The 12,936-nt window shown below is 29.8% G+C and overlaps 2 protein-coding genes across 7 annotated transcripts in view; one reads left to right on the forward strand and one right to left on the reverse strand.

Annotated features, from left to right (window-relative positions):
* Positions 1–12,936, forward strand: part of ANGPTL5 (angiopoietin like 5) — a 155,830-nt gene that overhangs the window by 108,083 nt on the left and 34,811 nt on the right. The gene's annotated exons all lie outside the window — the stretch shown is intronic.
* Positions 1–12,936, reverse strand: part of CEP126 (centrosomal protein 126) — an 87,446-nt gene that overhangs the window by 68,966 nt on the left and 5,544 nt on the right. For 5 of the 6 annotated variants that reach the window (XR_012488413.1, XR_012488414.1, XM_074304430.1 and 2 more), the window contains exon 2: positions 12,495–12,620. Coding sequence is in view for 4 of the 6 variants with exons in the window: in XM_074304430.1 (XP_074160531.1) it covers positions 12,495–12,620 (126 nt within the window). In the remaining 2 variants the exon portion in view is untranslated. The remainder of the gene's footprint in view (positions 1–12,494; positions 12,621–12,936) is intronic. The other variant, XM_074304431.1, reaches the window with a different exon arrangement.

A 12,936-nucleotide genomic window follows, 5' to 3' on the forward strand; every position in this document is an offset into this window, starting at 1 on the left:
GAGTAAGACAAATACAAAGCATGGAAGAGCTTTTATGAATTGATTCAGAGGATAGTAAGAACCAAGAAAATAATATACAATATAAAGAATTACCATAAAGTGACAAATAATTTTATAAAATTATGAAGAAAAGTAAAGCCCAAAGAATAGATAAATATTTTCCCTACACTGCTTTTCAGAGGGTAGGTAGGGGTGTGGTTCATGAATGTGGAAGAATGCAAATATATCAAAACTTTTTGGTTGTATTATCAATTTTTCGGAATTTTTTCCTCCTTTTTAAAAAATATTCTTTGCTATATTGAATGGCTCTTTGGGAGGGGCTTAAAGAGGGGAAGAAATAAGAACATCTAGGTGATGGAAAGATAAAAGATAACAAAATTAACTTTAAAAGATCATTTGAGAATATATATTTAAAAAGACAACTAATTAGTATGATCACTTTGGGATGCAATTTTAATTCTAGATGGGATTGTTTTGTTTTAGATATTTTGAATGATAAGTGACCATAATGAATAGAGAAATTGAAATTTAAATAAATTAGAAAAATCTTACCCAGGAATAAAAGTAATTCATTTTAGAGTGAAGCTGGTGATTTCCTCATAAAAGTGCTCACTATCCCTCAATCTTCCCCTAAAAAGGCAAGAATTTGAACATTACAACCTGTCAATGATCTTTATCAAACTTGATAAAACTTTGCCTAATACTTTATTTCAATGTTTACTGACTAGAAAAGAGACATGTAACTACGTCTCTAAAAAAGATGACTAAAAGATTAGCCAAACTTCTTAGCTTTCATTTGACTATAAATGTAAACAAATGAAGAGCCAAAAATAACAAAGTAAGGCTATTTTGAAAATGGCAACAATGACCAGAATCCCTGAATTGATTTAACCAGGTAGAAATTAGTAAGCTACAGATATGATAGGATATATATATATATATATATATATATATATATATATATATATATATATACATATATATATATACATACATATATATATATATATACATACACACATATATATTTATATATAGTAATCAGAAGAGCAAAAACAACTGATCTGGATTAACAAATCCAAGGGGGAATCATTTTACTACTTAATTGCCACAACCAGAACAATAACAAAGAACTTGGGTATCTCATTTCAAGAAATAAGAGAAAACTGCTCAGATCTTTCAGAACCAGAGAGGAAAGTAAAAATAGAAAGAATCAATTGATCACCTCCTCAAAGAAACCCCAAAATGAAAACTCCCAGGAAAATCATATGGCTAAAATCGATAATTTCTTGATCAAATTTAAAAAATACTTCAAACAGTGGGAAGAACGAATTGGGGAATGATAGAATAAGTTGAAGTATATGGATATAATGGAATAGTGTTTTACTTTAAGAAATGATGGAGATAGTTTTAGAGAAACCTAGAAGGACTTGTATAAATAGAGTGTGAAGCAGGTGAAACTATAGGAGGAAAATATATACAAGGGCAATGATATGAAAGCAAAAAAACTCTTAAAGACTTAGGAATGCTTAACTGGCATAGTGACTACCCTCAATTCCAGAGGTCTAAAGATGAGATATGCTATAAATCTCTTGAGAAAGAAAAGACTAGGACTTTTTTTGGTGATATGAACAATGCGGGAATTTCTTTTGGTTGATTTTACATGCTGGTAACAAGGAGGTTCTTTTTCTTTTTTTTTTTTCCTTTGATGAGGAGAAGTAGAAAGAAGAAATGTAATTTTTATACAATACAGGAATTTGTTTTCCTTGACTAAAACTTTTATAAAGAGAATTTTTCTTTCCCTCATGAGGGAGAAGTAGAAATGAAAAATAATAATTTCTGTTGATTAAAACATTTTAAAAAAAGAAAATGTATTCAAACCAACAAATTGCATGTTACAAATCAAGTAATCTTAAATATTTAGAACATTGCCACAAGAACCAGGAAGTATATATTTATGCATATTTATTTGCAAACTTCATTTACTTTTATTAGAATTCAGAGTTCTCATTCTTATTTTACAACTAATATAGTTATCTGAGTATCAGTCCATTCTTTAAATTATTTACAAATGAAAAGCAGCAAAATTATTAAAAATCTTTTAAAAATGTTGGCATGTCATACTATATGATTTGTTGTTTACTAAAAACCTTCACATTTTGCCTTAATTGCTATGCTTTCATAGTTCTTTAGGGTTTTTGTGAAAATCAAATGAGACAGAGGTAAAATGTTATGCAAAATATCAAGGAAAGTTAATATTATCTCATTATTTTTATATTTTATAGATTTTAAGTATAATTCTATTATTTCTATGATTAATTTTCTGAATCCAAATGTAAGACTAAAATTGTTCTTACTAAATTTCACTATATATTTTTTCTATTTCCTGTAATAGATCTTTTGGATTCTAATTCTCCTGTTCAGTATTTTGTTTTTTATGTCATCTATAAATTTGATAAGCCATCCATGTTTTCATCTAGTATCAACGAATGCTTTACTTCCACTGAGGTAAATACTTAAATGCAAAAGGCTTATAGATCACAATGACCCTCTGTTAGAGACATCCCTCTGAGGTCACACTAGCCCATTGACTATTCTATGGCTCTAGTAATTCATACATTCCAATTATCTACCGATTTATAAATTTACCTAATTTGTTTGTAGATTTTATTAAAATGGGATGCTTTCCCTAAAATTCAGGTAATGTCTACTGTATTCTCCTTATACAGCATCATTAGGAATTATCACTAAAACAATTCTTGACAAGTAGCCATTTAACTTCTGCTTGAAGACTTTCATTGGGAATAACCCCATTATCTTTCCAAATCATCTATTTCACTTTAAAAAAATTAAATCCTTAGGATTTTTTTTTCTTGATATCAAGCATAAGTTACCTCTCTGCAATTTATACTTCAGTTCCCTCTAGAGCCAAACAGAATTAAGTATAATCCCTCTTCCTCAGGACAGGTCTTTAAAGACTTGGAAGTTATTTTGTCTTTCTATGAGTCTTATCATATCTCCAAGGTAAAACATATTCTCAGAGTACTTTAGTGGTATTATTAGAACCTAGGTGTCTTTGTTTTCAAATACTATCTTTTAACTCAGTTCTTTCATGGCTTCGGTCCAATTTAAATTTCCAGACTTATGACACATTATTTTGCTTTCTAAATTCTAGATCTCTTGCTGTTTCTCACATACAACACTCCCATCTCCTTCCATGCTTTTTTTTTCAGATTATCTTCCATCCCCCAAATGCAATTCCCTTTTCACCTCCATCTCTTAGAATCCCAAACTTCCTTTTAAGCTCAATTCAAGTACCATATTTTTATATCACATTTTTCCTGATCTCTCTAGCTACCAGTACTTATTACTTAAAATTACACTTATTTTATTTTGTGTATATTTTTTTATTATATGTATATATGTTTCCTTCCATAGAATTTGGGATAAGGACTATTTCATTTATCCTTTGTTTCCTTAGTACCTATCTTAATACTTCCCACAAAAGAAACACTTAATACTCAATTATTGATTGATTACTTTCACATGTCCTCTGAATCAACTAAATCATTATATAACCTACATGTTAAGACTTTTTTAATACAGATTTTTCAATAATTTCGGTGTGAGCAGTCCCTCACCAGATATAGATTGTAATACTACTATAAACAATTTTGACAATTGTGTTAAAAAAGTTGATTATCCTGCGAACTAACTTTATGATGCACCTATCTAAATTTAAAAGTTTGACAAAAGATGCAGTTAAAGAATTTCCATCCTTTATTTACCTGATGGTATGCCTTTAGGAACCTGGGAATACCTTAATGATTGGGTGAGGCAACAGAGTAGGGATTAAGGAAAAATTAACTTTTTGAATGATTTTTCATTTGATAAATTTGTAGATATCTAAGTTCTTATAGATTCTATTTAGATTTGGTCTGTAAGTCAGGCTCTTGCCAGATACCTACTAGTTTCTGGAGATGATATGGTTCCTAAATTGTAGTGATCTCTTCAAAGTCTGGCTATTCCATGTTGCCTCCAGCACAGTATTCCATATCTGACATTTTCCTATTTAAAACTCTCCTACTAGTATATCTTCCACTAGCTTTATCTTTCCAGATCTTCTCTGGTTCCTGGATTTTTATTATTATATAGAAGTAACAGTTGTATTCTGGTCCTGTCATATAATACAATTTTGACCTTTCTTCTTGTTCCCCTCCACTAAAATTCAGATTGAGTATAGGCTCATACAATTCTTCTAAGTAGAAGTTTTCTGAATTTTGGATTTTATAACAAAATAACTGGCACATAATTTTAAATATTCTTCTTCCTCCAATCCAGTTTGTGCTCTATGTATTTTTAGATATATATACCTTTGAGTTTGATTGCTAATTCTTGATTATATTCTCAAAGAGATTAAACTGATGTTTTGTGAACAATAACTGTTAATCATAAGGCTTTTAGTAAGAATTCATGCTAAAATAACTTATTTTCTTTTAGGACAGGATTTCTAGGTTAAAAGGACAGGGATCACTGTAAATGTAAGCACATCTAGATTTTTAACGAGGCAATTACCAAAATCTCTTATTACATCATTGGGGGCAAAATGGACAAAGTTGATTGGATAATAGTACAATTAGGGGGATTTGCAAATAGTTGCACAATTTTATTCAAAGTATATTGATTAATGACAACCTGGAATAAGGTCGTTAATAAAATGCTTTACCTAAATTCTTCTCTAATTTTTTTCTAAATTGAACTTCATTCAAAGTTAGATCCTGGACCGCCTTTTCTTCTTCCTAATTATTAACCTGGGGTCTGTGAACTTAATTTTTTTTTTTTAGCTATACTTAAGTATAATCAAATTCCTCTGTAATACTATATATTTCATGAATTTAAGAATATTATTTTATAAAGAGTTCTATAGATTTTATCAGATAGCCAAAGAAGCCACTGACAAAGGTTAAGATTAAGAATTCCTGCTCCATAATTATCTATCTTGATAATCACATTAGCTGACACTGGTTTAACTATCCCCTCTATGCATCATGGTAAGAATATGACTTCCAAATCTATATATCAATTTCAAAATTTTTCCATAAGGTTCAGTCCCACATTATGAATGACCTATTGGACCTTTCAAACTCAGAACTTAAACTCAAGGTATCTAAAACTGAACACTCTCTTTCCCACTAAATCCTTTTTTCAAGATTTCCTATTTCTGTCAAAGATATTACCTTCCTTCCAGTGTCCCAGGTTTATTATTTCAGCATTATACTGGATTCTTTACCCTCACCAAACATATCAAGTTAAAAATTTCCCATGTGTATTTCCTTCCTCACCTGGCTCTCCTCTTGATGTTCCAAACTTCTCCACCATGTCCATTAAACCTTATTTCCCAGTCCTGCTATTCATCTCCCTTTTATGTTGTCTTCCCCCATTAGAATATAATATCTGTGAGGGTAAACACTGTCTTTTTCTTTTTTCTTTTACTTGTATTACCATCACTTAGCATAATATACCTTGGACACACCAACTATATGACTTTGAATACTTAAGTCACTTAATCTCCCTATATTTGAGTTTTATCTTCTATAAAATGAGTTATGGATCTCTTAAAATCCTAAATTGATGATCCTGTCATCCTCTAACAAAAAATAAATAAAGAGAAAGGGGGGAAAAACAAACAGTTCAGCAAGATATAACACATCAATACATGTGTGTAGCCAACATATAAACTGAATTTGATAGTATATATTGTATTCTGTACTCATAGTGTCCCATATATCTCATTGAAAATAAGGAATTATATTTTCTTATCACTTCTTAGGGGATAAACTTATTTATAATTACAAAGTGTTAAGTATTTTTTTTTTTTGGTTGCTGTTCTATCTACTCACACTGTTATAGCCAGTATAGGAGATTTATTAAGTATATATTGTCATTTCTTAGGTTACTTATCTCCCAGGGGTGGCAGACCCACATTAATTTATAATACCCAATTTATTTGCTTAATTCATGATATCACATGGCTTGTCTTCTCAATGAGTAAGGGAAGAATAGAAGGGAAATAATGCAGAACTCAAATTTTTGTTTTATAAAAAATAATTTTAAAAAATAAATAATACATTTATTTAAAAAGTAATTTTTCATTATAACAAATAACTCTGCTAGGGAATGAGGAGGGGAAAAAAGCTTGATAATAAGGGAGGATATGAAAAAAGTCAAGTGTAATACAAGGTAAAATCAGCTTGCCTTTTTAAAGGGTTGAAATTGATGACAAAAATATAAAGGGAAAAGAATACAGTATAAGAAAGTTTGAAGATACAGAGATTATTTTATCAATTAACTCTGAAAATCCAAATTCTACATGTATCTTTTTAATAACAACTATTTTATGGACTGGAGTTGTAATTTAACTACCAGTGAGGAAACTACCTCTACCAAAATGAATGAATCAACAAGAATATATTAAGCCTACTATATTCTAGGCATCAAGCTAAGTATGGGATATAAAGATAAAAATGAAATAGAATCTTATGTATCAAGGGATGTATACATTCCACAGGGAGACAATATATCCATATTTATGTTTAACAGGGGAATACATACAGATTAGCTACAAAATGAAAAGAATGGAATGAAGAACACTATAGACTAGGGAGATCCCTATGGCTTTAAATCTTGAAGGAAATTCCAAAAAATGGGAGATAAGGCATGAAAGAAAGCCAGTGTGTAGGTAGATGATGGAGAGCTTAATGTGAGGACAGGAAGCAGACTAGTTTTCTAGGGAACTTAGAAGGTAAGCAACTTGAGCAGAGTCAAATAGCCAGCATGTATCGTTGTCAAATGTGCTTTTGGAAAATGTCTGCTGCATAAAAAAAATAGATAGGGGAGAGAACTGTGGCAGAGAGACCAATTAAGAAAGTAAAAGCTGACAAAAGTCTGAATCATCACAATAGTCACCTGAGCTTAGAGAAGGGGCAGATAGCATAGCAGAGGTATTGTGGGAGTATAAACAAAACATTGGGTGACAGGAGAAAGGAGAGCCTATAGAAGGTGGAAATGTCCAAAAGGTAGGTAGTTGGTAATGTTGGATTAGTACTCAGGTGATAATCAAGGGTTGGATTGTTAGATTTTGTAGTGATCCATACAAAAATGATAACTAAATGCAAAAAAGAGATGAGGTCATCAAGAGACTGCAAAAATAGAAAAAAGGACTAAGTGCTGGCTTTTAGGATACACTCAAAGTTAGGGGAGGAGACATGGATGATGATCCAATAAAACATAAATAATGAGAAAGGGAACCATGAAAATAGAGAATGAGGAAAGCAATATTGTTAATAACCCAGAGAAGAGAATATTGAAGAAAATAGAGTGGTTAATATTAAAATATTGAAATAGAAAATTAACATATTTTTCCTTTAAGAGATTATTATTAACATTGGAGAGAATAGTTTCAATTGAATGACAAGACTGTAATTATGATTGCAAAAAGTTGAGAAGTAAATGAAAAGAGAACTAGTAGAAGCAATGAGAGTAGAAGAATTTTTTCTAAGAGTTTGGCTGTCAAAGGTAGGAAAGAAATAGGATAATACCCCTTACATGTCAAATGATAGGTTTTTTAAAGATAGAAGAAAACCACTTGTGCTTAAATTTTTTTTAAAGGAAAATCTTGCAAGCCTGTGAAAAGAGATACATTTAAGAAATAGTTGAGAGATCTTTAATACTTCACTGTCACAATGATAGATACAACAGAAAGATAAATAAGAAAAAAGCAATAGGGATGAATTAAACTAAATCAGATATATGAGAGAAATTATTGGTAACAACTAAGAATATATATTTTTCCAAGTACCTATGAAATGTAATAACAAAATATTTTCAAAATAATGAAATATTTTAATTAACAAAATAAATAACAATGCTTTAACCACCCTTATAAATACTATGAACTCTATCTTTTGGTTGAGGAAGAGTTTGGTCTTAAAGATAAGTAAATATAGAAAATCAGATTTTATATGCTACATTTAGAGTTTATACTATAGATTTACATATATAATGTCATGATAAAGATATAAAATCAAATAGAAACTAAAAATGATTTATCAATGCATTATAATGCCAAAGGAAATAAGTAATCTTAAAACTTAAGTAAAAATTTATAACATAAATATTATGTATCAAAAATTATGGGATGTAAAGAAGCAAATTTATAGTACTGAATGTTTTTAGCAATAAATTAGAGAGGGGAATTTAATTCAGTCTGTATTTAAATTTACAAAAGGGAGAAAGCAATCAAAAGAAATTGGGAAAAGATATGTAACCAAAATAACATTAGCAATTGAAAAAAAAGGCACAAAATTGTACTTCTGATGCTTACAACTTGTGGAACTCAGGCAAGTCATTTAACTTTCCCAGACTTAGCCACCACATTTATAAAATAAAGACAGCCTTTAAAATCCTTCCAGTTCTGTATCTGGAATCACATATAAATAACCTCTTTGAGAAAAAGGATGCTTTATGTTTGCCTTTGTATCCCTAGTATCTATAGCATGTTCCTGTCACATAGGGAGGTGCTTAATAAAAACTTGTTGATTAATTGATTTTGTTTATACAAAATAAAACTAGGAGTTGATTTCTTGAAAAAAATAATAAAATTAATAAATAGCAGGTCAAGAGTGTGAAAATAAAGCCATAAGGCAGGGGTAGGGAACATCCAGCAGTAGTTCATATAAGGCCTGAGAAATGATTTGTGAAGGCAACCAAGTGATTTTACAACCACCAACGATGATGAGCTAAAAAACTAGTTAAAATAACTTCCCATTGCTTGAGTTCTATGAGGAGCTAATTTTGTATGACCTACGAATGATTTTATAAATATCCAAATGGTCCATAGAAGAACAAGAAAAAGTTCTCTCTCCCTGTTCTAAAGGAAAGATTGCATCAAGGGCAAAATATAGAAAACCATCAGAGATTACTAAATACACTTGTATAATAATACATAGAAGGTCCTAAAAGAAACGGATGATTTAAAAAATGATAAAATATCCAAATTAAAAAAACAAATAGTGAATGATGCCTTTATCTCATTATGATATAGAAGAGACACTTAAAAACAATTATAATAAAAGTCAAGAGTTGGATGAAATGAATAAAGCAATAAAATTTTTCAAATTAATTTACATATTAATTCAACTTTATAAAGCATAAAATGAAAACATAGAGAGGAACATTATTTTAGAATACAGAGGTCTGACCTTCCTAACAGAAGACTTAGTTTGAAGTTCAGCTTCTGCCATTTGTTGACTGCAATTATGGGCAAGTCATTTAGACTTTCAGTGCCCGAGGCAATTCTCTAACATGATAAATTACAGATAAGGTGCTGAGCTAAAATAGTGGAAGTAATTTTCAGAATAAAAAAATTTCCATCAATGAAGTCACAGGTCAAGATTTCCTCCCTTTAACCCCATATCATGATAATCAAAATACAAAAACTTTACTTCATAGAATTGGATAATCTTAAGTATTTTTTTTTTAAAGTCTGGTTGGCAGTGGGAGGAAAAAGCATAGAGAAACAGATGGATGGAACAGTTGAAAGTATCCTTCACAGAATACACTGAAGAGAGCTAATATTTTATGAGCCCATGTTTAAAAAACTACAGAATGCAATCATTGTAATAAAAAAATTGGAAAAAAAAAGTAATTGCTTAATGAAACAACATTTAAATACCTCACATCTTATGCTAACATCATTGAAATTAGAAGAAAAAAAGGATAATATATTAATCTCAGTTATGAAGAAAAGAATATTATTGGAAATTATTGATTCAATTACATAAAATAATCAAAATATTTTGCACAAAAAATCTCTGAAATAAAAAAATGAATTAAAATGTTTACAAAAACATATTAAAATCAAAATTTAACATCCAAAATTTGTTCAAAGTGATATATATTCATGGAGCAACATACACTCCCTCGGTGGAAAAATGTTTAAAGAACATGAACCAAATATGTTGGACAGAAAAAAAATTTAATAGCTACATGAAAGGATGTTCAATTTTCTTAGCAATCATAGAATTGCAAGTCAAGACAACCATAAATAACACTTCACATCAACTATATCAACAGACATGGCAAAAATGATGAAACTGAATCCTGTCAGTACGTCAGGGGCATTTAATTACTTCTAGGACTGTGGCTAGATACAAATTTTGGGGTAATTTGGAATACATGAGAGAAAGCCACAAAACTCAATATACTTTCTGACTCAATGAGTCTCTTAAAAGTATTTCATCCTATTATGAAGGAAAAAAGGGACTTAGTTATACAAAAGTATTCATAGGTACATGTTAAAGATCTATTAGAACTTATACTCTTCAGGGTCACTTCTATGTCACTATGAATATTTAAGAAATTTATAGATTATGTGAGTCATTGGCTTGGTGTTTTAAAATTTTTATAAAGGTGCTGCCCTGGTGCTGCCCTGTAATATTTTATTATAAATTATAATTATAAAAAAAGGTTTGAAACAAGATTTCACAATTGCAGATTCTTCTCTGCAATGATTCATAATATCCCCCCACGAGAGATTCTCATGCATAGCTTTGACAACATGAGGAAGACAGCAGTTTTATGGATAAAAATGATTAATTATTATGATAATGACCATGATTAATGTATGTAACATTCACAGAATCAGCTGAAAATATGTGAACAAAAAATAACAAAACCACAGATTTGGAGTAAGAAAGGATCTTCGAGTTTAACTAATTTAGTTTCCTCATTTTACAAATGAAGAAATGACATGCAAAGAAGGGAAATGACTTGTATAGGAAATAGATGGTAGAAACAGGTTTTAAAAGTAGACCCTTCAACTTCAAAATCCAATGCTCTTTCTACTTCACTGTAATATGGATCTCTCTCTGTGTATATTTATACAAATGCATATATGTATGAAAAGTAAAAGATTAATCAAGGAAAAGAACAAATAACATGTTCTATATCCCTCTGTTTTCTTTAAAAACAAAGAGGAAAAAGTACTAATGAAAAGATGAAGTATAATTAATGGAACAAAAGACTTAATGTGAAAAAATAATATAATAGAAAGAAAAATGGTAAATAATGTTATTTTTCCCAAGATAAATCTGTAACAAATGTATTTTGATGTTATTGATATGCTCTAATAGTCATGTATTAAAGTAAGTTGGAAAAGATAGGAAAAATAGCAAAGTTTAAGGGGCTATAACAACTTAGTCCTAAAAAACAGCCAAAAAAGTATTGCTAAAAAAGCTGAAAATGTCAAGGAAATAAAAAAAAAGATACTGAGTTTTTGTACTTTAATTTGTTTTCTTTATTTTATATATAAGTATTAATCTTTTTTAGATTTTTCATTCTTTTATATACGATTTCTAATTCTTTTTTGCAAATAACTTCCTGTTTATATCATTATTCAAATTATATATATGTATATGTATATATATATATATATATATACACAAACTTTATTTTAACTTTAAATTTGTATACCACTTTAAATACAGAAACATACACACAATACACACACATATACACACTCCTCTCTATATATACATATACTTATGTGTACTATTAGCCAAAAACAATTAAGTCCATGAAATTGCTTGCAACTAGTCATTACATGCATGTGGAATCCTAAACAAACACACAAAGTTCACAATTCAAACAGAAGCTTACATATTTATGAAACTACAACAAGGAGATGAGGAGAAATAGTAATTTCCATTGAAATGGGAATGTTGGAGAGGTGAAATCATGAATAATCAAGATGGCAAAAATAGCATTCTTTTCTCTTGGGAACTGGTGGACTATGAAGATTATGCTTATCTACAAAGGTCCTAGCTGCTAAGTGGTTTCCTATACTGGTACAGACTTATTGGTGGCCTGTCTTGACTCCCAAGGATACATAAGGAGTCCAGTTTGGCTGCAAACAACATAGGTCAGTTAAGGGTGGAGTAGGGTTTCATCCTTGACATGTTCAAAGCCTTTACAAACTTTGGGGCAGTGTTTCTGGAAAATATGGCAACTCAAAAGGATAAGTTCAGACGACTCCTTAAGAGTATGCATTTGCTTTCCCTATATGGTTGAATGTGGGTGACTATGAATGAATTAAGTCACAAAACCAGACATAAAAGATGATGTGGTAAGCTATCATTTAATCATAAAATGTTGTAAAAATAGGAAGGAAAACATTATTGTAAAAATTAAACATGGCATAATTCAGATTATTCAAAAAACAATTTATTACTTCCTTAAGATTTGTGAATTAAAGTAAAAATAAAAATAAAATACCTGAAAAAAATAGATAGCACTCTATTTGGAAGATGCAGTATTATTATTTAGATCCATAAAACTTTCCTCACATCTTTGTTTTTTATGAACAAAAGGTTCAATCATCTAATAAAACCAGCAAAGTCTTTTTAAAACTCTCAGCATAAACTGTAATTACTTACTTTCTTCTTCTGTTTGATTCAATACTATATTTACGTGCTCGACTTCGACATATTCTTTGTTCCTGCAGTAATTTTTGACGTTCTTCTTCTAGATTTTTTTCCAGATGGATCTTCATATTTCTAGTTATAGTGTTAAATTAAGGAAAAGTAGTGTATTTAAATTTCTACTCAAAGACAAATGCATATTCAACAAACATTTCATTAATACACAGAGTTTGAAGAGGACCCAATCAGCTTTGGGGAAAAAAATCAGATTTAGAAGAGATACAGTTCCCGTCTTCATGAAGAAGTGAGTCTATAATCTTTAACAATATCAATGAGGTCTGTATTATATGCAAACTTTTTTGAAAGACCTCTTAAATAATGATTACTTTAGATGAAGTCAACAAGTTAGACTAGTTTCCAATATATCCCATATATAAAATATAAATAATTAGACTTA

The sequence above is a fragment of the Sminthopsis crassicaudata genome, chromosome 3, assembly GCF_048593235.1.
Source record: "Sminthopsis crassicaudata isolate SCR6 chromosome 3, ASM4859323v1, whole genome shotgun sequence".
Lineage (NCBI taxonomy): Eukaryota > Metazoa > Chordata > Mammalia > Dasyuromorphia > Dasyuridae > Sminthopsis > Sminthopsis crassicaudata.